A 26,302-nucleotide genomic window follows, 5' to 3' on the forward strand; every position below is an offset into this window, starting at 1 on the left:
AAAAAGTTATTTAATATATTATAAAGGTTTTGTCCACTTTTCCATGTAATCGATGTACACGTTAAATAAAATAGTTTCCCTTTCCCTACAGTTTTAAGATCAAATGCACCCCACATTTATCACATGGATCGGCGATTATTTATAAATAATCGCATGAATAATCGCCGAATTTTTTACACCTGAAGACGTATTGCTGATTTGTATACAGACAACTCGTCTCGATCCAAAATTTTGCTTTTGTTATCTACATCTAACGTAAATTACATTATTGCTATCCAATTTCCATTGAATATTAGTTATGATTTTCGTGTTCGAGTTACTCGACATGACAAACGTTAAATTTTTTCTAGCACTTTAGGTATATGCCACGCTATCACTCCGGTTTTGTTTTGTGTTTTTGTCTGATTGTAGATAATTGACCGAGAGCGCCCTCCTGAATTCAAACGGTTCAAGTCTGATTATGCAATATGTGAAGCATACGGTGGGTTCCATAGTTTATGCAAAGCTCTACGAAAACGCAGTTAATTCACAAAGCCATTGACAAAGTCAACTTCAAAGTTCTCCTCTCACGTCGGATATAAATGGATTCACACTCATGCTCATCTGAATTAACGAAGCGGTTAAGTCGCCAAGAGTACGGGAGGTGGCTTTCTTCCTTGCAGATAATGAATATAATTTCGAGGTGGTACCCCCAAAAGGAGCAAAAAGATTGTAAGTGCGATATCTTATGATGACATGACGATATCTAGTAATAACCGATCACCAAGAGGGAGGTACATTGTCAGTATGTTGTCATTAACATTAATATGTTTTTACGAAGGAAGATGATCGGTGAAAAGTAATTGCTGCATGTTATGTTGGCGGAAGTGGATAAAGAAAAGATTCTGAGATAAATTGTTTTTTCATATCCGTAATTAGAGTTATTTCATATTTCGTAAAAAATGCTTTGAATTAATTTTATATTCAAAGCTGTTTTCCGATGTAGATGTCAGTGGAAGTACATTTCTAGTACCCACCTACCCACCAATTGCATCCGTAAAGAGAAGAGTAACTGCTTTTTCCTACAAATTCAACAAAAAAATACACCTATGATTGAAATTCTCATGAATCTTTTAGGTAATTCCTTTTCGATAAAAATGTTAACAATTTACCTATGATTGAAATTCTCATGAATCTTTTAGGTAATTCCTTTTCGATAAAAATGTTAACAATTTATGAGCCTCTCCCCCTCCGGCCTCAATAAAAAATGCAATCATACGTTTTGCATCGGTTTATTCGATCAAACCTCGTATGGCTATCAGAGAAGAATGTTCGTGATCTAAGCAATTGAAACATTTCGTAAATGGAATATTGATTAGACTGTATAGGTAGGCACCCTACCTATCTAACGTTCTAATTCACGATCGTTATCCGAGAAAGCCATTTCCTCACAAATTAAACGTCAAGTGAGTGACAATTAACGAATCGCGAGTGTCACGATACCATTTTCAGTAGTGCCGGGAAAGCGCGATTATCTCGTTTACAACATGTTGAGCACCTATTCCAATTTTATTGGACAGATAAATAATTTTTATTAAATAGGACGAATTAGAGTACTTACATACATCTAATTGATTCAAATTGGAATGCCATTTTTAAAGGATAAAAGTAAATTGCAATCAAAGAGCGCGAAATTAATACATCTTTCAAACAAGAATGGTCTGCGAAAATCTGTTTACAACATTTGGAACGACAGGTACATTGGAGAGTGGAAGGATAATGTCAAAGAAGGTGTTTTTTCTCATTACGGATGAAGAATATGTGATCGTTCATAATTTATTTTTCAGGAACGGGCGTTTGTTTAACACGCACCCGAAGGCTGTACGAAGGTTATTGGAAGAATGATCTACGAGACGGTTTCGGCGTTCTTTGTTGGCCCAAAGGAAACATATTTATTCTGGAATATCAAGGGGAGTGGCGAAAGGGTTTCCAATGTGGATTTGGCCAGAAGCATTATAGTGACGAAGGATACTATTTGGGGCACCTTAAGAGAAGTAAACGCCACGGTCATGGGCAAATGTGGTATCCTGATGGCGGTTATTACATTGGCGATTGGAGGAACGATTTCAGACAGGGCGCAGGAATGTGGGTTCGACCTGATGGTAATCGATATGAAGGATCTTGGTACTTAGACTTGAAACATGGCAAGGGAAGATTTTTCCATTTGGCAACGGGCCAAATGCAAGAAGGTACTTGGGAGATGGACATTTGTGTTAATAGCGATTTGGTTGACATTCCTTACCGTCAATGTTCTTCGATACCAACTCCATATCCAATTCCAGAGGTAAATATATACACGATTACGCCAAATTATGTAATCCGACGGTAAGCGTCAATGTAAAAAAAAAGTTATGTGCGGATAATCGACCGCTGCAGATGGGCCTAGAACTACGTCACGAATTTTTAGTCTATTCATAATTCACCATTAGAATATTACGATGATTTTTTTATGCTATTATTTGCATTTATCGTAATAGTTTCCCTGTCTCGTAATAGTTATTTATGTATTCAGGGCATAATAGTGATGCTTATATTCTCGTGGGCGACGAGTTAATAGGCCCAAGCGCTTTTTAGTCGCCCGAGAGTATAAACATCAGTTTATGCCCGTGGTACATACAAAATGTTATGTCTTACAAATAGTTTTCTTCGTCAAAGTAAATATTCGTTTACAAAATAATTCATTACGTTTGATCAGGTATGCGTGATTTGAATTTGTTAATGTGATTGAAACCATCCAAACGTCACACGTAATTTTAAATAATTCAATTCATCGTGAATGAGGAAGAAGTTCCAGAAACTATTCAAAACAAGGCCAATCTTGTGATTTAGTAGGTATTGACAATTCATAATAATTGACGTTTCTAATTTTCAATGACCTGCAAATATTTATTTGTTTTGTCATTTAGTATAAATGAGTTATTATGGTGATACTTAATGCCCTAGGGCATTACAGTATCACAGATATAAAATGTGCTATGATAGGTTAGTAAGACATAAAAAAACTTTATTTAAGGACAGAGCGTTGTTATCTTTATGGGTAAACATTTCCACGATTGTTCGTATTTATGGTGATAGTTTTTAAACCGAAAAATACCCCTTTTAAACTGTAATTCACAACCTTTTTCGCGTTTGATTTAAACCCACTTAACTTTATTTACTGGAAGCTCACAAAACTACTATGCAAGTACCTCGCTTCTTATAATTGCAGTTATTGTTTTTACCATAAAATATGAAATGTCAAATGCCAAAAAATCATGAAAGGAAGTCGAAAAATTTCTGTTGGATTAAGAACAATCAACAAAAAAAGATATATTCAGATCAGATAGAGGGGTGAGGGGCGGTAACCTGGCCTGACGGCGCTGGCGGACTCGGCAACTTCAAACGATACCTTCAAGCCCCAGAGCTAGAACTATCGGCTGACTAGGTACTTGCGTACAAATACTGTCGCGTCCCGGAACATACCATATTATATTTCATTATGTTAGGACTACGACTACGAAATAAATGGAATATATTAAGTGAATGATTGTTTAAACAATGCCAATACACAAATTGTTATGTTTACAAATTTATTACCTACAAGTAATTTTTTTCACATAACCAAAGTTTGCCGCCCCTGAATTCTGCCGCCCTGGGCCCATACGTAAATCCAACCCTGCTAAGGGCTACTACGAGTTCATGCGAGTTTTTCTAACACAAAATGAAAGAATACGATTATCTACGGATGATTGATTTAACTTCGCGCGGTCTTAATACTAATTTGCTGCTCTTGATACTAATTTGCTGAACCTCGCCCTGAGATTATGCTGCATAATAAAGCATATTTATTATTTATTAATTGCCTTACGACGGCTCTCGTCGAACACCCGAATTCCCACTACTTTACTTTACACCCATTCTAGGACGCTCAAGTCTTTCCACCAATAAAGACTAATTCTTCGTCCAATCAGAATTCTTGACACAAATAACTCAACTCCGCGTGGAATGGATCCCGCTGAAACAACAATTGACACACGCTGCTTAGAAAGCTTGATAACGATGAACGTGACCCTTGACGGACATCGCGTAATTCTAGCGAATTTCGTCTTACCCCATAACTTCTTGACGCCTTAAGCTTTCACACGTATTTGAAAAGTCAGGCAACAGTGATAAGACTTCGACTTTGATCAATCTGCGCAGTTTCCGGGGACAGGGCTTTTGGATATGAAGCTTGGGCAACAGTCGGGGGGGGAGGGGGTGTTCTCTCGAATAAAGTTGTTTTGTAGGCAATATACTTTAAAAGCGGAAAGAACAGCACTATGGGAAAAAACGCAACGCTTTGTATACAGTAGGTAATCATTGTCATCGAATTTGACCGTTCTGTGCAGCTATCGGATGCAAGGATTTGGGCATAAAGCTTGACAGAAAAGTCAACTCTTTGAACGAGTGTTTTTCGATAGCTCGAGTATCGTTATAGCATAACGGTTCCTGAATGTTTATTTCTTCTTTACATTTCATGTCACATCAGTTTGTTATTATATCGGTTATTATTTACATTAGATTTTGATATTTGTTTCTTTTGTGTACCGATATTATAGGCATTGTTTGTTTATAATGTACAGGGTGGTTCAAATACGTGGCTCACTATAAAGATCTCCGTAACGGTGGGATATACAGTCTGGGTTAATTGGAGTCAAAGCCGCCCCTTTTTGTGAAAATGCATTTGAAATTTTGGAATAATCTTTGAAAATAACTGAGATCACCCGAAAAATAAAAACAAATTTCATTTTCATTTGCTTATACGGTCGGAAATGGACGGTTACCACCACCATTACGGAGATCCCAAAGGCGAGCCACGAATTTGAACCGCCCTGTACAGGCGGGTTTGTTTTTATATTATCTTATTAAGTATTTATTTATGTACTCATAAGTGAGAAGGTGTAGTATGATGTTGCGCTGTATTTGCCATGTGTACCGTGGACAAAGCACCTAATACAGGTCCAATTCTTCCCTGTATCTGTTTCTTTCTAGTCTCGAGCTCTTGAACTCCATATATTAGTTTTTTTGTCTTAGCTTGAGGAGCCTCGGTTAACTCGATGGAATTGTGCTCTCTATATCCTGCAATTTGTTTGTTCCGCGAATAGGTATATTGTCCGATAATCTTTGGTTAGAAGTCCCGAATTTCAAATGCACTTTGGAAGATTTGCTATTTTTTTGTCTGAGTGTATGCTACGCCACAGTTGTACGAGTTGTAATACAGCACTGAGCACGATGTTACAAATGTTACTTACCTTAATAATTAAAATGTATCTTATAACTTATAGATAATGTTACAAGATCTTGATGGAAGAAAACTGTCTGCCGCAGATGAGAATACATGTGGACATTCCGTAACCTGTGAACAAATCTGTAAATAAATATAGAAATAAATAAATAAAAACAGCATCGTTTATTTGAATAACCTGTACAAGATATATTTTAAAAGTATTGTCTTAAGGCATTTATCACACAGGTACCACAATTACAGACTGCCTAATTTAGATCTGCGTAAAGTATATCTTTTGCGTATCTTAATTAGGCGACCGGTATGCGATTACAATTATTAATGGAATTAACTAATTTAGGTACGTAACATAACATACTAATGTGTAAGTACATGATTAATTTACAGGCTAACTTAACGCATATTTATTTGGTAAGACTAAAAGAATCACTGGAGAGAAAAAAACAAAAGAAAAATTAGTAGTCTCTCCTAACTGTGTTCATGTTGATTAATTCCCATAATCCTACCTTACAACATACTAACATGAGCAACAACTTGATAAAATGACAGGTAAGTTAATCAGGAATGTATGAAATATTATTACAGGAAAAATGATCAATGTTCTTCAAAACTTTTTGGCTATTTGATCCCAACATAACAGATCGGCACGTTCTGAAGACACGAATGACCCATTGCAAATGACTAGTACAGATGTCCCTATGAATATCTCAACCTTATATGCACTAACTTATAGTTCAGTGAGTTAGTAAAAATATCTAATTTCACAGCAGTCTTGAGAAATGTAAAGAGAAATCCAAATTCTGCATTCTATAAAAAATGTATACCACCAAAAACATATATTCCTAGCAAAATATGCAAGAACAGTCTTCGAAGTTTTGCACAGATTTTGATCGTTAGTGTCACACAATACGTACTGCTGATAATACATCATTCATACCGTTACCTCGATTATGGTCGGCATCACCCAATTCAATCTGCTCCTTTAGCATTTCTAACTCACGAATTCCCGATACAGTCATCTTATACTTGTGGGACACCAACGATCGATAAAAATGAACGGCGAACGCCAAAAAAACAAAAAGGACAGGTATAAGTATTATACAAGCGGACCAAGCGGCCGTTTTATCGATATCGTAAAACTTCACCCAGCAAAGTACCGCGATTTCGGCAAGGAAAAGCAGTAAGCCTAACAGTGTTGAAAACGCCCACGCCGTTTCGATATACCAATGTAGTTTTTCGTGGGGCGACTCCTCCACCAAATGTATGGCGTCCATGGTACAAATAGCTTCAATGTTCGGAAGAATGCACGTACTTATCATTAGGGCTAGCATGTGCACCGCTACTAAAAGAGTCGTAATCACCGCGAAAGTCACTAACACCGCGGATGGAATGGTGGTGGGCGTTTGTAATTGCACCTCTACCATCGCTACCATTGCGAAACCGGACAGAAGCGCCGAAGTTTTGCTGGAGGCTTTCAGTTTCGCTCTGCTCAGCTGCAGCTTGCGCCACGACAGGTAGCGAGGAGTGTGAAGTTCCTCGCCCAAATGAGACATTTTAGGCTGAAATTTGTAAAGCGTTCAACATTCAAGTTTTAATTGGACTTAACGTGCACGTTACAAATACTTATACATTTCGAAATATAGTACCTTTCAAACTTACTTTAATTGAAGTTTAAATATTATACTTCGTTTGTTAATATCAAAATATAAATACAAAAAATGACTCCTACTATACCCGTTTAGACGCACCTATATACACTGTGTCCAAGATAAGGAATGGCTATCATGGAGATCTCGGAAACCATAGAGGAGTTAGAGAAAAGATGCGCAATTAATGAATCATCATTATGCTGTCAAGAAAACCGGAATATTCCGATTACTTCCGAGGATATGCCAGATAAACCTAAATTTGCCGATTTCGATTTTATTTTTTCTGATGTTATTGAACAGATACAAAAAAATAAAAAACACAAGACATCTTTGAGAAATGTTCAATACAACCTTTCGTTTTGAAGAAACCATCAACTTTATTTTTTATATAAGTAAATATAAAAAAAATACATACTGTATTGAATACCATTTTTTATTATAATGCAACGATACACGCCACACACACAAAAACAAAAGTTGGAAATTGTTGGTTTTCAAAAGGATGGTTCCCCACCCACCCCGCACATGGATTAGAGCGTTGTGCGCGGGTGCACCATCCTGTTGAAACCAACAGTTTCCAACTTTTGTTTTTTGTGTGTGCCCTATATCCTTGAATTTTGTAATAAAAAATGTTATTCAATACAGTATGCACTTTTGTATAGACCATATACAAAAATAAAGTCGAGAATAAAGTTGACTTCTCCGAACCGAAACGTTATATTGAAAATCGCTCAATGGTGCCAGGGTCCAAAAAGTGGCAATGAAAAAGTATTTTTATTTTTCTGTATTTGCTCAAATAACGCCAGAAAAAGAATAAAAACGAAATCGGCAAATTTCGGTTTTTCTGGCATATCTTCGGAAGTAATCCGGATTTTCTGTTTTTTTTTAAGCACGATAATAACTACAACAACTTTTCTCTAATTTGACGATACTTATCTTGGACACAGTGCCCATTATAGATGACAGTCATATGACAAAAAAGTCAGTGCCCAAAAGTTCAAACCTCTCCCAGACAGGAAAAAATTTATTCAAATAGGTCTAATTGCGTATGGTTGAGAAGCACAGTGTACGTAGATACTATTTTTTTATAAACCTGGGAAAAATGGTTTTATGATATGGTATACTTTTTATACTGCATGGTATTGGGCTCTAATTGTCTTCCTTACTTATTTGGCGACGAGTTGGCCAGTACACGAAAATTAAATTTTCACACTTACCTTGAAGTTACTACCCAGGGCACAATTGCGAGCATGTGCTGTCGTACTACTCTCACTTCCCTTGCCTAATTCTAGGCCCGGCGTAGCCGTGGACCACAGAGACATGAGTGGATGCTCCTTTCTCCCCCCTTAAACAAAGAGAATGCTAATTAGACATAAACTAGATTTCGTATTAACCTGAAGTTCACAATATAAGTGATTGTGTGAACATTTCAAGTAAGAAACGCAAGCAGTTATTGTAGGAAACGGCGCAGAAATTTAAATTAAGAACATCCGTGGAATTATAGTATTATACCTAGCTGCTGTATTTCGTGTCTACATTATCATTTGGCGGCGAATGTAAAACTGACTCCTTTTTCACACAAAGATGGAGAATACAGTACTGATCTTTTTTCTGAGAGGAAAAAGGCCAGCAAATAAGTGCAAGCACAAGCATGGGCGTAGCCAGGCGATGGCCCAGGGAGGGGCAAGTTGATATGGAAAACTATGGCGCATAGTAGCGACCGGGGGGTCTGGGGGGTACGGAGTACCCCCAGGAAGGGGGGGTCCGGGGGCACTCCCCCGGGCAAATTTTGCGAAATTGGAGCTCGGAGACACCGTTTTAGTGCTCCAAATTGTTACAAAACAGTTACTATTCTTGTTGTAATTTGACCCCAAATCAATCCTTAATAACATCATAAGGTCATTAATATACATTGTTAGCGCTCCCAAATTTTATAGACTTTGAGAGTCTTTTTTCCAAATTAGATGGACTTTTGTAATTTGTTGCTTTACATTTGTCAACTTTTTTAGAATCTCTAGGGGGGGAAGCTGCCCCTCCCTGCCGCTGCCCCCCTTGGCGATGCCCTTGTGCGAGAATGGAGCGAACTGCGACCTCTACATCGAGACAGCTAGCGATGCCAGTGTGACCAACCGAATTGTTTGGGCCAGATTCGAAATGTACGCCAAATTTGAAAAGTAAAATCCTACAGTTTTAATATAAAATTGGAACTTGAATACTCTATATTAATACTAAAATATATATTAATACTATATATTAATACTTGGTATCTTTCGGTGTACGTATTTAATAAATTATGTATGAAGCCAGGGTGGGGCAAGCGCCCCACCCTGCCCCACCCTGGCTACGCCCATGAGCACAAGCACAAATAACTCATCTTGTCACCTGAAAGGGGAGGTACCTTGCATCAAATCCGGTAATTCTGATTTTTGCTGGTTCGTTTATGATGTTGGTCCAATTATGCAAGTTGGTGACCTCGAGCGCCGAGCGCAACTTTGTCAAAAAAACTTTTCCACTTTTTGTCAGATTTTAACCATAAAAGAACGTTTTCGATAATACGTTCGCGGCACTTTTTAAAATATACTGAATTTGCTGCGATATGAGACCTCAAGTCCATAAATTCAAATTTCCGAGATACAGCTTTTCAATATTTTTTTCGGACTTCGCAACTTTAACTTAATTTTAAACGTCACTCGAGCGACACTAGCAGAGGTTCCTGGAACCACAGAATCTACACATACACAGATTGCTAACCTAACCTTATGCATTTTTTGGGAAACAAATTTAGGTATACTTAAAAGCGCCCTCTATTGCGGAGCAGTATAAACATGTATCGTTTAAAACTGTAATATGACGCTTATGGATTTATGCGTTAGATGTCGCTGAAACAAAATTAAAGCGCTAAAGTTTGCACAATTCGAATTCCTTAATATTCGTATTATTACAGTGGTATGATATGATAGGAGGTACGTTGAGCCATAATTGTTTAATTTAACACTGGAGCTACTCATTCGTCGTAAGGGAGTTATTAAAAGCGGGTCCCTGTGGTCACAGATACACACGAACATAGGGCAGGTTCTTAAAGAATCGTGAAGGTTTTTTGAAGTTGGCGGAAACTATTTGCGGCTTTAAAGGTCTTGACAGATTGCTAACCGCAAAGGCATACTTACAAACTATGTATATCTCTGCCATCATTAACGTTACACTCTTTACCACGTCGATAAGATATAAGATAGGGAGGTTATTTTCGAAAAGTTGATAGTTTTCCAGTTGTAAGCACAAAACTGCTAAAAAATATCCTTTTCAACTTTTTTGTATTTTTTTCAATGTTGCGTCATGAAATTTTGTTAGCAAACCTCGGATTCGGATTCGGCACCCCAAAAAACATATAGAATAAAAGAAATCAAAACTACCCCACAACTTTCCTGGTAAAAATACAATTAAACTGGATTATATGCACATTTTACCGCTTTAAATTTTTTGCAGCGACATCTAATGCATAAATCCATAAGCGTCATATTACAGTTTTAAACGGTACATGTTTCTACTGCTCCGCAATAGAGGGCGCTTTTAAGTATATCTAAATTTGTTTCCCAAAAAATGCATAAGGTTAGCAATCTGTGTATGTGTAGATCTGTGCTGGAACTGAGTGCGCGATGTAGTTCCACGTGTCGACACAGTGTTGCTCGTGTGAAATCGCAAACACTGTTGCCTCTGCGGAGGCAAAATAACTGAAGAGCTCCTTGTGGCAGAAAGGAAGAAGAAGTCTGAGAGGTTCCACCCTGTATATACAACTTACGACGATACATACATTTCTGAGAGTTGGCAACCACGCAATTTTGGAGGGGAAAGCGATTTGCACCATCTGGAACGCACGAACGGGGGTTACGTTGATGATCTTGTCTTAAATGGCGGTCGTGCTCGTGAAGGCGTCGCTCCATAAATGTTTGTTGTTAATTTTGTTATTTAATGCAGGTAGTAATCTTTGCATTTCTTTATATCGTGTTTGTGTTTTGTATGCCACATTTTATATTTTTTGTGTGTTTCAATCTCTGTTTTTGAAATTTACTTGGTTTAACCGTAATGCAGAATCGCATGTGTTATACCGAATACCGTTATGCTATTGTTTACGTTTTTGGTGTAATGCTTGCCTAATTTATGTTTATTGATGTTGATTACTTGGTCTTGTCCCTGAAGTAACATTCATATAAGTTTTGATCATTTGATTTTAATATGTGGAAATTACAGTTTTGTTTGATGTATGTACTGACTTGTTATTTGTTACTAACAATTTTCTCACGGGGTGGTAAAAACTGTAACCATTTGAAGAACGACACTTAATTCCGTGATTGTCTTCGACATTCAACTGTAGGCTAGAAACCTCGAAACCAAGTGCGGGCTACCCATCTTGCCGGAGCGGGATTACGCTAATCAAAGCTCTCAGTTTAGAATCTATGTGCGATAAATGAGTGACGATTCAGTAATTTCCACATACTTGTTTTTAGTTAAATTTGTCTACAAGGCCATGTAATATTCCAACTAGCTTTTAACAAAAGGACTTTATTGCACCAAAGATGAGTCACATACTGTGCTCTTAACCCTTTCTCAGAATTTACTCCTACCTGACCCATTGTTCCCAAAAACTTGCTTTTAACCTTGAGTGTAACCAACATTGTGCATATGCATTAACTATCTGCTACTGTTTAAACTTTTACAAAATATTTTGTTAATTAACTTTTGGACTGTATTAATCAAACTGCGAGGTTTTTCTTACGTCGTACTCTTTTTACCCTTAGCAGTTACTTTTGCGAAAGTACGACACCTTTTGGATTTGCTTGCTTTGTTTATATTAATGTACATAAACTAAATTTCCGGGCTTTCACAATCTTAATAATTACGATCATTATTAAACAAACTTTTCACAATTTCAGTGTTTTATTTAAAGTTCCTTCCCTACTGTGCTTCAGGTCAAAGCGTTGTCTACAACTAACGTAAGGGGGCCCTGCCTTAGATGTTTGATCACGAGCCACTTTTCAAATTGAAGCGGAATCTTGTTTAGTTTTGGAGGGAATAGTCATTCGGGTGGCCATTTTTAAACGTTGCCGGGATGACTTTATTTCCGTGTTCTTGTAGTGTAAAGTTAGCGTAGAATCTGGGGCTTAAGTACACTACAAGTCAGAAAAAAAGGGACCATGTCATTACTGTGGAATAATATGTCTCTCAATACAACAATCTTGGAGCAGCTGTGAAACATGGCGCTGAATATGGGTATAAAAGAGCGTCTATCTGAAACACAGATTTTGTAGCCCTGCCTGGTACATCGTCAGCATCCCACATGCTGAGGAGTTAAGTCTCTCTACCCTAGATGAACTCATGGACCAGATAGAAGGAGAACCTCAACTATACGAACAATAAAATTATGGGGAGACACCGATATTGGATTAATGTACCGGTAGGCTACTGACACGTCAGCTATCGGAATCTGCACCCAGCGGATGATCTGGTGCACCCTGACGAGTGCTGGCGGTAGCGAGCTCAAGCACGTGGGAACAATTGGTCTGTTGAAAATCTCTCGTATGATGCTCTGGCGATGTCGACGTTCCTTCTTTGGGGTCAATGGCGGCATTTGCTTGGCCCCAGAGGGCTTGGGCTTCAGGCCGAGAAACGCTGAAGAGTAAAAATTATCCAGGCTAATAAATAACTCTGGAGGTGTAGGCTAAAGAGCGCTGCTGGTTGCTGACCTGCTAGGGAAAGATGCGATGTTGCGTGACGTCACAGCGTTTACGACGAATGGCAAACGCGCGATGTTACGTGACGTCACACTTAAAGTCACTAAATATAGAAAGTACCGCAATCCATTGGGCTCCTGTGTTAGAGAGAGAACGCATGATTTTTGCCCAAAAATGGCGGAAGTTACCAGATTCTAGTAACTTTAATGTTAGGGATTGTTCCACCTGTTTGGAGATATCTGTATATATTTTTATAAAGCATGACAGTACTATGAAGTTAGGTTATAAAAAATGACAGCTATTCAGATTTTATTTGTCAATTTTTTTAAGTTGGCAGCAAATTTGCCCAAAAATGGCGGATGATTGCGGTACTTTCTATATTTCGTGGCTTTAGTCACACTGTTTATAGCGAATGATGACCGCGCGATTTTAGGTCACGCCTAAATATTAGATAGTAGGTATAAATCAGACTGTGCATGATCAACTGTTTGGTTTGTGTCTTGCTTGTATCCACATAGCCTTTCGGGAAGTATCGATCTGTGTTATGGAAAATGCGCTCAAGTTACTCCCCTTAGACCGCTATAATTTTCACGTTAGGCATAAAACTGTAGTGTGGCTCCCAAGGGCAGCGCTAAATTTTGCGATTTATAGTACGCTTCCACAATTCAAATTTACGCTCCTATTAAAAGTGCGATAATAACTCACATTGAGTCAATAGTTATTTTTTGGACTTTAATAGACTCAGACTCACTTAGTGTTAGTCCGTAAACTACTTCCAAGACCGTAACGCATATTATTTACAAAACACTTTTACAAAGCTTAATTAATAATTCGGTTTATAGTCTCTTATACTCAATATTTGGCATAGATCCACTGATATGTAATCGCGAGTCGTATACAAAACTGTAAATATTTTAGATGAAATAGGCACAATGGTCTCTATGAACAGCTTTTGAGACATCTATTAATTCGCATTAGTATCCCGTATCATAGACACGCAAGGAATAGATTTCGTAAGTGAATTATTTATACATTTTTTTTCGACCCAACACATTCCCTTTGCGAGTCCCGTTTTCGAGATATAAGCCCCCATATTGACCCCACAACGGACAGTCGAAGCGAGCCAACTTCACACAATGGTAAACCAATTAAAAAAACTCAAATTTATGTGCATTCCAATTATCTCGGCAATTAGCTATAATGACTGACGATGTTTTCAAACTAATTATATCTTTTTCAAAATCTTAGTAAAAAAAATATGTACAACAAATAAGATAATACAGTTTACATTGAAAGCGAGACGCATCCCACATGGACGTAAAACTGTCTTTCTTGGGAAGTTTTTTTTGGTAACCGTCCAAGCATATCAATACACATTTTTTTATCTACATTTAATAAGCAAAATAATAAAGATTGATGAATATATATATACTATCAAGCGTTACTGTATTGATTGAAATTCTAGCGTACGGCAATGAATGAATTTCACACCGTCTGATTCAATACAAAGAGTTTTATGTAGCCAAGGCAATTCTCAACGGATATAAACTAAGTAGACATCATTACCACCTGTTAAGTGCTTGTGATTGGGAAGACATAGAGAATAAAGTCGCGCACCCTACAGTTGGTTAGTAAAAGTACCTGATCGGCCTACTTCCCATAGCAAAAAACACCCTCTAGCTCTACTCAACCATTGTTTAAATACTTTACAATGACTCAACTAAGAATAGTCGTTCAATGCTTAAAAGGATAATTTTTACTGACGTAATTGACAACTAAACAATAACTGCAAAAAAATTAAATTAAACTCCACAGTAAACAAGTATTGTCAACTGTACATTAGTCGGTGGGAAAATAATTGAACTGGCCGGTCGAGATGCCAAGATTTCGCTTTAAAGGTTATGAAATGTAAACACAAGTTAACCGAAAAACATCAATCTTTACCTACCATTTTAATTGATGCGTTCGTTTCGGCGTCGCACAAATGTTTAAATAATCAAATTGTCGTTTATGAGAATTTTATTTTTGTATAGAAATAGAACACTGCGAAGGACATAGAGCCCAACTGAACAACGATACAAGATTAAAACCGATCGTGCGCTGACACAATGAGAGATCGTAAGAGTTCGTTGAAGGGGGAACGGTCACGACGTACTCTCGTCTTTTCGCGTCCTCTTCCACATGTTTAATTATTTTGTTTGGTGTCAAGTTCATCATATGGTTTTAATTTTAATGGTAGTGATGTATACTTCGTAATCCAATATTATTCTTCAATTAATTACGATTATGTAATTAATTTGTTTTGTGAAATTATTGTTATTAAAATTGACGCACGCGCTTGTATTTATTTATCAAGCGATAGGTATTATCACTGAAGCGTGCTCTGTACGGTAGGAATACGAATAGAATGGGTATTTTCCCTTTTTAGTGGAATCAGTGTTTGTTTGTGTTGACTACCTACTTATTTCGTATTTTCAAAACTGATTTTTTTAACATTTCGAATATGAAGTTAACCATCGGCGAAGGAATGTTTATACTTTAATAGCAAACCAACTAGCACACTGCAAATGATTTGTTGCCTATTCCCTTGAAAGTTGAGTTTTCCAGGACCGGACTGAACCGGAGGGGCACCGGGAGATTTGGGGGGGGGGGGGGGGGGGGGGGGGCTGGTCACCGGCGGTTACTAATACAATGCTTAATATCAACGGGCGATCAAAAATGAGTTGCTGTCGAGACACCTTTAGGAGTACGATTTCCTGTGTAAACAAAAATTCAAAAGTTGACTCGACAGCAACTCATTTTTGATCGCATAGTATTAATAAGTAAACTTTGCTATTATTATAGTAGAAAGAAGCTTATGATTATATGGACATTGGTTACACGGATTCCTGTCTATATTTTTAACTGGAATGTCCCCAAAATCGCAGGATTTTTGAATTTTGAATGGTAAGTATTTAGAAAAAAGGATTTACAGTGGGATTTGCTCTATCAATGTTTCTTTTGTTTTCTTCTTGTTTAAAACATCTATAAATGTTACCTTAAAAACATAAATGTTTTTATTTGATCAATTATGCAGTTTTTATTTTCCAGCTAACTATGGGTGCCCGCAGAGAGGCACTCCCCCCCCCCCCGGGTTGATCTCATTTCGAATGTATACCTGAATCAAATAACTACCGAAAGAATCACAGCGCTTAATTAATCATTACCGCGACACCGTCGACCAAAAACGAAAATATAGTCAATTGTGAGCGCTGAAACTTTATTCCCAATTATTTTTTTTAATTTTCCGGATCCCCCTATCGTATATTATTATTATTATTTCTTTTATTGTATTTAAAGAATTATAATTTCCTATTACCCCCCGTATGTTATACATACGACCAATACATTCTTGTAATTTGATGAGCTTATGACACGAATAATAACTGTTTTGTAACAATTGGGAGCGCTACAACCATGTCCGAGCTCCAATTGTTAAAAAGTGACCCCGCCCCCTTCCTAGTATCAATTCTTAACCACCACTGTAACCCCCCTCCCCTACAGTCATTTCTGCCGGCCACTATGCAGCTGACAAAATAGTAAAAGCCTCCTATACGGCTTACCGAAAAAAAACCTATAAGGTGTTCTTCTAAAAGTACCTATTTCCCGGTAGAAATTTACAAACCAGTCCGGTCCTCTCGCCGGTCCTTGTTATGATCTTAGCCTCCTATTATCTTGGCGATCTAACGCCAACTTGAAGTCACGCCGGAATATTTGACCATATTCTGTAGTAGCGGGAACGCCAATCTAACATGGCTGCCTATTTGAATATTCTCGCTTACATTTCCCGCGAGAATCTGTCACTCGGTGGCCACTCCGAGTGCACTAAGATCGTGATCGTCATATAGGACGCCTACGTTGTGTAATAACTGGGTTCACAGCAGGCACTGAGGGCGTTTTATGGGTAAGGAACACCAAAAGCAATAGCTGATTAAGATTATGTTGAAGTTAGATTACAGAGTGATCCGCATAATGGTTTTTAGTGGCGCCCCTGCAGTTAAGTTGTTCTATACCACTCCGGCATTTACCTTACGAATTGGGAAAACTCCAGGAAAACCTAATTCGGAGTAGCCCTATAATGAACAAAGCATACAGCTAACATCTAATGTACAGCAGTTTTGAGCCCTCCCGAGAGTAAAACTCTTTAGCACAAACAGGGGTAAATACTATGTACACGCTATGAGCAACCAAAATGGAATCGAACCATTCCCCAGGTATTACAACACATAGGTAGGTACATCAGATAAAACTAAGAGTTATTAAATGTGCCTCGCCGGGCGGTAGGATTACCCAGACCCAGTGGGGTGCCTGTACACGTGGGCTAAAGTTGTTGGGTTTCGGAACGAGTGCAAATGTTAGTGTTTGGTTCACCAAGGTCCGTATAAACTTGAATAACTTGATCCCCTCTAAACAAGCACATTTCCCTCTTGATTACTCACAGGCCAAATAAACAAATAAAATGGAGTGCAATGAAATAATCAAGAGTGACTAAAAAGCACTATACACTAATATCAGAACACATGCAAATATGTACACAATGGACACAGCCTTACCGACAATGAAACATAATTGCCAACACCACCAACAAAGGTCACACATTAGAGGTATAAGTGATTAAATCCAGTAAATAGGTACATAAGTAAAGGGTTACGATCTGCATTTAAGTTAAACACATTCAGAGCTTCATTGAATAAAGCAAATACCTCACCTGATATAAAAAACAAAAGCACACAGCAATGATTAAGGTATAACAAAATATTTCAAGATCAGCCGTACTGTAAACTTAAGCCGGTTACAAAAAAAGACCCTCAACACATTCTCTACATTGTATTTATTAACCTCCCCAAGCGACGCTGTAACTTGATCTCCTAACACCCCTAAAAATCTCCCGAAAACCGCCCATTCTCTGCATTTCACGCATTTCTAGGGAAAAAAACTGTAGTGCAGGTGTTTGAAATGGTAAACACATGTGGTCTTCCAAGAAATTCCGACAGAAATTCCATCCGTCTCATCTTCGCTCTCTTTCCCTCTTTTGCAATCCCACCAGATTTCGGTTGGCAGCTTTTATAACTAACATGATGTATAGAGTGCTTCGTATCGACAATCATATTCACAGGATGTTGCTAAGGTTGGGGCATCTCATCCTGGAGTTTTCCATAAGTAAATGCGCCCGGAAAATCATTCCCCGACCTGGAGCGGCAAAAGAAACACTGGATATGTTTGGTAGAACTGATAGAAGCGAGGCAGACGATTGGCGACTGTGTTTTAACAACTATGTCCACTACTATTCTTGTATACTTGGGTTACAGCCGGATTGAGCAGTGGTTGGCTGTGTAAAGGGGGTCAGCCCTTTGCTTAAAATAATCACAATTTAATGATTTGCGAGGTATTGAAGTTATTGAACCGATTTGACTAACTGTACGCATATAAAAATCAATAGATATTAATATAATGTAACGGAAACGCTCCAGACATGACGTCGCCTTTGGCGCTCTGGAATTTTCTAGACGCGCAATGGTGGGGATGTTTGCAGCGTGTCTGGTAATTGCGCGAATTTTCTGGACTTACATTGCTTGCGTGTATAAATGGTTGCGGACCGAACATCGCGGCAGTCTACTACCGAACGAGTACGGACGAAACATCGAGCGCGGAAATATATATTGCGAAGTGTGTGTGATATAAATAATCGATATAAATTGTACGGTTTTTATAGTGTTTTAGTTTTGTTTAATAAATATTGATATAAATCGAACTCGAATTTATAAATCACGTTACAATAATTAACTGAACCCTTAAAATTAACAAAGTTTAGTTTCTTGTAACGAAGGGCCCGTTACAAAAGTGGAACACTATTCACTAAATCAAATCAAATGCGCGTCGGTGTAAATCGGCTATTCCTAAATGTCGTAAAGTGCATATTTTCATTCAAAAAACGTCAGTCACCAATAGAATACGAATACACTTTTAGACCAGGCAAATTAAAAAAAAAAGTACCTACCTATAGGAAACGAACACTAAAAAATGAAAAAAATCGCAAAATATATTAAAATTAAAGACGAAAACTAGAAGAGAATTTAAAATTTAATTTCAATGACATTCAAAAAAATTTAGAATTTCCAGGAAAATTCTGCGTATTCAAAAACTTAGTGCACACACAAAATTGAAAGTTGAATTCCACTTGTAAAAGCAGTAATAAAATTAAGTGTCTACAAAAATGTACATGGTGTCACATTTGCGGCACTAGGCACTATAATATCTCCGTAATTGTTCTTGCTATCAAAATAGTAGGCGTCGTGTGCTCTTTTTCGACCATACTTAAAATGGTAAAATCTAAATTTGAAAATATTCGCTCGCTTTATAGATCTGGGGGAAAATAGAATTGTCAATTTCATAGTGACCATATATATATTCTCTTAATTAAAAACGATACAGAAAAATATTTATTACAAGTTTTTTTATAATGATTGTTGAATCATCTGCCGTTTTCAAAATAAGTATACGGGGCCAAGTAAAAAAGGTAATCAGACCTAACTTCATTTTTTAAATGGAACACCATGTATATTCTAATAAAAAAATATAGCATATTAAATTGTTTTTAAAAAACAACAGGGATATTCACGTGATTTAAAAAATTAAAATAGGACCAAATGATTCAAAAAATTCAAAAAAATTGTTTAGTGCAATATTTTTGAAAAAAGAATTTAAATATGCTACCTTTTTAGATTAAAAACAGGGTGTTCCATTTAAAAAATGAGGTTAGGTCCCGTAACTTTCTTACCTGATCCCGTATACTCATTTTGAAAACTGGAGATTCTTCAAAAATCCTTTCAAAGAAACTTTTGAATTCTGACATTTACATTTTACAATTTTTTATATTCCTCCGTTGTCTAATTTTGATGTTACCATTTTCAGCGAACATAATTAGACATTCAGAAAATGTAGAAAAATTACAAAAATCTCAACAAACGTACGAAAGCTTTCACCTACTGGTGACTTGGAAAACAAAAAGAATTGAATACTAAAAATTCGGACAACTTGAAAAAATTCCAAATGTAAGTACATAAAAATTGAATTGAAAATTGAATTCCATGGGGAGAAATCAAATATAAACTTAGGCGTCTACAAAAAATGTATCAAAGGCCCCTATTCTCGAATTTGGACATTAATTGTACACGAGAGTTACTTAGTGCGCATGTGCACTCTCTCACTCTCCAGTCTCCAGGGTCAAACCACGAGAATTTCAAATCTGGAGAGCTACATTGCTCACTCCTTTCCTATGTTCTCGAATGTCAATAGAGACATCTTTTGTTTTGTTTTTTGGTCGGAAATGGAGGACAATAATAATAATAATAATAATAATAATAATACATAAGATATACAATTAATGATATGAAATTTACCCAACACACAAACAGGCGCACATCAACAAATAACTGAAGAGTGAAGGGCACTTTTTTCTTCAACGGCTGTTAATTCCATTATTATTATGAAAGTAAAGGTTTTGTACATTTTCATTCGGAACCAGAGGCGTAGAAATAATTCTCATATCCACCTCACTGTAAACACTGCAATGCAGAGTTTCGGCACCAAAATGTCGCCTTGACGAAGGGCCCCGGCGCCAAAGTGTCCGGGTACCAAGGTGTCCCCGCGCCAAAGTTTCCAGGTGCCAAGGCCCAAGATAACGGCCCCAAAGTGACCGCGCCAAAATGTCCTAGACTGTCCACAATAACTGAGCAAAGTGATCATCAAGGTCATATACCCTCTAATATCTACATGGTAAACGAACCCAAAAGCACTTAAACCTTCCGGAAGCGTCTCTTCGAAACAGAAATTGTCACGGCCCTCGCGTCGCATTAGTTTGTCGGTGAATATTTTATTTAAAAACGAATTTTGTACCTTGTACCACAGAATCTTCGTGTTATTCATGGTGTTATTGCATAATTGGAAAACACGTCTGTATCCTGTATCAAGATCCTATATAAACTTTAAAAAAAACCTATACGCATTTAGGTATATTCGGCAACAGTAAAATTCATGCTTGAATTCCTTCTACGGTAAGTGTGACATTTACGTAAATCAACCCGACATTTTAATAGACGACCGTAACTATTACCTTTATCATTGTTATTATTTCTTCAAGGTTTTCTGGTAATATGATAGACATAGCATGCATACCAACTAAAGTTAAAGATACTTATTTTATTATCTATAGTTGTGGGCGTGCGAACCTACGACAACTAAAACTAGTATAAGAATACCCAGCAGGTATCAGTAAATAGATAATTATTAGGAAGTGAACACAAGTACAAGTCTGATTATCTGCTCCATGTAATATTTGGTGACCTTCCTACTTACACAATAAATATTACAAAAAACTCAATTTTTAGCGGTATTCAACTTACCTATTTGCAAAACGATGTTTACTTTCTTAAGTAGACCATAAAAACCGTTATCTAATATTGTCACAGGTGATCAACGTGTACCGACATTGTTTACATTTACAATTAAAAGATTATTAAATTTAATAGGATGCTATTCACGAGTGTAGTACACGTCGCAACTAGTTGACAGTAGGTAATATTTGTGTTGCTAATTTATCTAGTCCCACTCCTCTACAATTTAAGAACATTATAACTACACGATTTCATTGAGTAGCACAACCTCGCGCGGTAGTTCTCTATGAATCCAAGCGTCTCAAAAGAAATACCTTTTTCTACACCTAGTGGTTTTAAATTTATTGTGCGTACAAAATTAGATACGTTTTTGGGTAAATAAATTCGTACCCTGCATCTCTTTGGATTTGTCAAGCCAATTATGAGAATATAGCAAGAAGAACTAAATAAAGGTAGGTTAGTATAGGCTATGGCAAAGAAAGCTAAAAAAAGTCTAGATTTTACCACAGATTTAAATATACTACAGATGGATCATGAGATAGGCGATTGTGGAAACACAACAAACGTTCCAGTTGCTAGCGCACCTATATGAATTTTATTAAATCGAAAGTTTTAGTTTGCGTCTCAGCTTAAAATAATCAGCAGGAGTCTGTATAACGATGGCATAGAAGGTTTTTACTATTGATGGTGCTGAAAAGCAATATGATATGAATTTTTTCTTCGTAATTAAAACAATGGGTCTTTGTATTGTGTGTTTGTGTTCAATTACGACCTTGTGTGGGCGTATCTGTGGCCGTTCTCTCTCCTTTAATTTAAATTAATAAAATCCAAGAACAATTTTTTTCTATAGAATGGTAGTTTCAGTTTCAGCCTGAAAATTAAAATTCTGTAATCAACTACTATCAATTGAAAGTTTTGATATGTCTATACGTTCATTCAAGGCATCGCCAAATGAAATTGAAACCAGGTGTAAAATTCTTGCAGAACAGCTTTTTATAACTACTCGAAAACTTCACTCGTTATCTGTTTGTTTATTTTAACTTAATTTTACTTCCCGCACTTCAGTAAGGGAGGTATTGCAGTGGGGTAAAAAATGACCCCTATCTTTTTTTACGGGAATACATCAAATACATGTTTTGAGGCACCAGGAATTCGAATCAAACAAAATCTCGATGATGTATACCGGGTGATTTATATCAAAGTTGTACTTTTTTAAATAGAACTCATCTATATTATTACATATTTCGATTACTTGGTCGATTTTAGTGTGACTTTATTTACACATGATATCTAAAATGAGTGGCTGAGCGTCATTTTTTAAAAAAATAGATGTCCAGTAAAAATTAAAAACGAAGTTTCCATAAAACTTAGAAGGTCATGACGCTGCAGTATTACTAATTATCACGTGTGCTTACCTACATACGCCGAAAGGTCAAAGTTAAACTTTTTTTGTGCTAAAAGAAATCACTGTCAATTTTCAAAATTTCAATCAAAGATAACTTGATTTTTTTTAATGAAACTACCCAGTTTTTTATTGCATCAAATGTAGGATTTGATTACCTTTCTAACGATATAAGCACGCCGTATTTACCTTTGATACATATTTTTGTAATTCAACCATTTCTAATAATACACAAGGTTTTTCGCTTTTCAAAGCCTCTCAGTAATTAATAGGCCGTTAAAAGTTATAAACACCTATTCTAATTATAAAACAGGGAGTTATATTTAAAAAAGTGCAACTTTGATATAAATCACCCTGTATAACAATTGCAATTTCGTTGAAAATATTTTTAGGTTGTAGCCTGAAGAGTCCTTCAATATGCCCCGACAATGAATTTTAAATATTCTTTTCAAATCCTAAGTATTTAGTAATCGCGCTAATATCTCAAAATATATCGAAGTACTTTCTTCACTATTTTGTTCCGCATTATCATGCAGCCTTAGAAATTCATTACTATACCAAGAACAGAATGGTTCCACGTATATATCGTGGAAATTGTAACGTCTACTGCGGTCTCAACTGGGATGCAACATTTTCGATCTCACAGAAATTTGGTATCTGCGTCTCTTTAAGAGAAAAATAACGAAACCAAAATTGTTTTTGAAAATTCGAATTTTAACTGCAATTCTGGACCAGACATAGGTCTACGGTAGTTTTTAGCTCATTTTTGCAAAGTAGGATCGATGTCAAAACTCTAATTGCATCTTCATTTGTTCTTAATAGAAGCTTTTCATATCACTTTGGCCGGCTGACTGGCTGGTTGGATGGCTGCCTGGCTGGCAGCAAATGAGGGCCTGTAGACAATCGCATGTAGAAAGACGAGGAGTGTACGTGTCCATACGGGGCCGTGTATTAACAACTTTAGGGACGGGGCTACATGATGTGGGGACGGCGACATCTGGGCGCCATCCCCACGCGTGGTTTACTAACGTGGTAATTTTTAGTTTTTCCTATCTTCTTCTACAGTTTTGGCCGAGGTCGAACCCATAATCGCACGTCAAGATACAATTTCACAAGTCGTACGACAAAACCGTATAATGTGAATCTTGAAATATTTGGTTATGGCAACTCGCAAGTCGCAAGAGAAATCGTAATCAAAATCACATAACGTAAATTGCACTTATAAGAATCCCCCATTTACACGCTTCTAACTTGTATTTGAACTGACCACAAACAAAAGTTTCGTCAATAAATTACCAGTGGAACGGAGAAGAAAAAATAACTTTTTGTCTCATAGGCACAGCCAAATTATCCCTTAGAGCCTTGGGCGATTAATTTAACAGCCTCAATTGCAGATATGCTTTGTGCCTCGATCTTTAACAGGGCTGCGCGTGTAGAAAAAGCAACCAAATTACGGAGCTGAAATTTTCAAACAATTACTTCAAAATATTCAGACATTGAGATACTCAAAAAGTACCTAGTGTTTTCACATAACAATATTTTGAAAACTCTTTCGAATGCAGACATCAATGCGAGGCACCTTGTTTTAATGTAACCCAACAGTTTTTGATACTTTCTATCAGCTAAGTCGTAGAACTCTTTGAGTATTTTTCAATGCGAACAGTATAAATGTTAAAAAAATAAGTCAATTTTAACAATGGTGAACTCAAATCAACAATCCTTATAAGTTTTGTTTTTATTTCAGGGACGACCTCCATTGCAAAGGCTTTGTTGACACCTTTTACTATTTTTGCCACCAAAATTACCTACAGTTACCGTTGTCTCCACAAAAACCCCACAACTTTTGATTTTAAATCATTTAATGTTAATATACTTCCTTACAATATTCAACGATTATATCCGATTGGGATCCAAACACCAAGATTTGAATTTGCGCGTCCTTCTGTGGTCAAAAATAATGGACCAAGACGAGAAACAATTTTGTAGAGCCATGGTTTGAGGCATCTCACTCAGTCCATAATGTTGCAATATTTTTGAAATCCACCATCCATCAATACGAGTATACCGCATTTTTTTTTACAGAAAACCATGTTTTCTAGAAATAAAACCCTGTTGTAAACAACCAGCATATATAAAGAAAAAAAATCATTAATCCGCATGTGAGCAAAGGCGAAGAGTGCATTTTCAAATTTGTTTTTTCGATTTTAACAGCCCTTATGGACATTTCATGCCTTAATGAGAATACAAAAATGAAATAATTTTTAATTTCTGATCGAATGACACCAATACCAAGTCTGTAAGTGGTGTAGTTCCGGAGCCTTTGTGATTCAGACAGACAGACAGGTAGACATATCAAGAGCGCCAAAGTGTGCACATTTTATTTTTTGAAAATGAAAGTGTACTAAAAACGGAACTGTCACGTTCAAAACGGGACGTTTGGTCACATCTCACATTCGACTCATACTTATTCGCTAACTTGACTTAAATTCTCAGAGACGCCTATTGTTAGGTACCTATGTTGTTTCTCACAAAGACAGGCCTAACACCTTCTCTGATTAATTAATAAAAACTTCGTCTACGTCATAATTGTACTTTTAGATCGTCTTATCATTAAAAATACTATAAAAATCTAAATACGAGCACGGAACACGCCAAGCTGTGATCAGAGATGTAGGCATTAGAACCTAAATCGCACAAAATACCGTACCTACTTATAATCAAAAATAAATCAATTATACGGTAAACATCCTGCATAATTACAAATCTTGTTGGTTTGACAGAATAAGGTATAATCAGTCGTCGGTTTCGCCCTTCCGAGTTCCGATATAAAGGAATGTGTATGTGTAACTAACATAAACGCATGCTAGCAGAAAAATTGCGAGTGTAAATGGGGAAGGTCAGTTACATACAATACAACATTTGTTGGGCTCTGTGTAATCGGATACCCCTGTTTATCGCAACAGTTCTTGTCTTTCTTATTGCAGTTGTAAACCACGCGCAAGTTATTCATTCTACAGCGCTTCCTTGTGGACGCGGAATAACACTAATTTAGTTTGGATTTAACGCACCAGAGGCTTAAATCCAAAACACCGTTGCCAGAATTTAACATGGCATGATCCATCTGTAGTATATTTAAATCTGTGATTTTTGGTACAGTGAGATGAGGGGTCACTTGTGCAGTTAGTCGCATGACACGGAAGCTGCAACACTATGGGGGGGGGGGGCAGTTTTTCAAATGGCAATTAATGCTCGCCTTAGTTGTTCGATAGAATGAAGATGAATACTAAAACGGTTTTTTGGATTCGAGGAACTTCTTTAGAGGTATTCCAAACATAGCTTCAGAAATTATTTAATTGTAATTAAATGTAGTTTAGGTATTTTTGGTAATAGAAGGTCCGTCGAAGATATTTAGAACAGTGGTGTGGTTCACTGAATTCCATTCAGAAGTATTCTACAGTGTCTTTGAATATATTTATATTCAAAGACAGTGTGGAGAACCAAGGTTATCAATCCTTCTTTTGTAAACACGTCCAATACAATATCCAAGTAAAAGTAAAGTTTGCTTTGTAAATCAATATGTTGGAAGCAATGATTGGTTATTGACAAACAGCTTCTTATGATGGGCTACTGTCTTGATACTGTTTCTCTTATTTATAGGAATTGTTATATCAGAATCATAAAAAAGGAGATGCAAAATATATTACCGCCATTTAGATTTATGGTTTTATGTTCTAGTTCTCCAAATGCAAAATTATAGTACCTCATTCTTTCCTTAAAAAATGTACTAGGTA

The 26,302-nt window shown here is 36.8% G+C and overlaps 2 protein-coding genes across 3 annotated transcripts; one reads left to right on the forward strand and one right to left on the reverse strand.

Annotated features, from left to right (window-relative positions):
• The first annotated feature begins 1,426 nt into the window (after positions 1-1,426).
• LOC116176530 (MORN repeat-containing protein 3-like) lies at positions 1,427-5,455 on the forward strand. The gene is made up of 3 exons (XM_031495136.1): positions 1,427-1,770; positions 1,827-2,323; positions 5,343-5,455. The coding sequence occupies exons 1-3, from the start codon at positions 1,626-1,628 to the stop codon at positions 5,433-5,435; spliced, it is 735 nt and encodes a 244-aa protein (XP_031350996.1). The 5' UTR covers positions 1,427-1,625; the 3' UTR covers positions 5,436-5,455.
• Positions 5,449-21,292, reverse strand: LOC116176529 (calcium release-activated calcium channel protein 1-like). Of its 2 annotated transcripts, none has more exons than XM_031495135.1 (3): positions 21,119-21,292; positions 8,169-8,296; positions 5,449-6,861 (listed from the first exon to the last, which is right to left on the reverse strand). In XM_031495135.1, exons 2-3 carry the CDS (start codon positions 8,271-8,273, stop codon positions 6,202-6,204), a joined length of 765 nt encoding a protein of 254 aa, XP_031350995.1. In that variant the 5' UTR covers positions 8,274-8,296; positions 21,119-21,292; the 3' UTR covers positions 5,449-6,201. The 2 variants fall into 2 exon arrangements, with proteins under 2 accessions (XP_031350995.1, XP_031350994.1); XM_031495134.1 differs by lacking the exon at positions 21,119-21,292 and adding an exon at positions 14,626-14,780.
• Between the last annotated feature and the right edge of the window lie 5,010 nt (positions 21,293-26,302).

Source organism: Photinus pyralis, unplaced genomic scaffold (assembly GCF_008802855.1).
Source record: "Photinus pyralis isolate 1611_PpyrPB1 unplaced genomic scaffold, Ppyr1.3 Ppyr1.4_LG7, whole genome shotgun sequence".
NCBI lineage: Eukaryota > Metazoa > Arthropoda > Insecta > Coleoptera > Lampyridae > Photinus > Photinus pyralis.

What these genes read in the sequence shown, in the direction of transcription:
- LOC116176530 (XM_031495136.1), top strand. Translation starts at nt 1,626, where the DNA reads ATGCCATTTTTAAAGGATAAAAGTAAATTGCAATCAAAGAGCGCGAAA. An exon ending in GAAGGATAATGTCAAAGAAG is followed by an intron (nt 1,771 to 1,826) that starts GTGTTTTTTCTC and finishes TTTATTTTTCAG; the next exon opens with GAACGGGCGTTTGTTTAACA. An exon ending in CTCCATATCCAATTCCAGAG is followed by an intron (nt 2,324 to 5,342) that starts GTAAATATATAC and finishes TATAACTTATAG; the next exon opens with ATAATGTTACAAGATCTTGA.
- LOC116176529 (XM_031495135.1), bottom strand. Translation starts at nt 8,273, where the DNA reads ATGTCTCTGTGGTCCACGGCTACGCCGGGCCTAGAATTAGGCAAGGGA. An exon ending in CCCTGGGTAGTAACTTCAAG is followed by an intron (nt 6,862 to 8,168) that starts GTAAGTGTGAAA and finishes TACAAATTTCAG; the next exon opens with CCTAAAATGTCTCATTTGGG.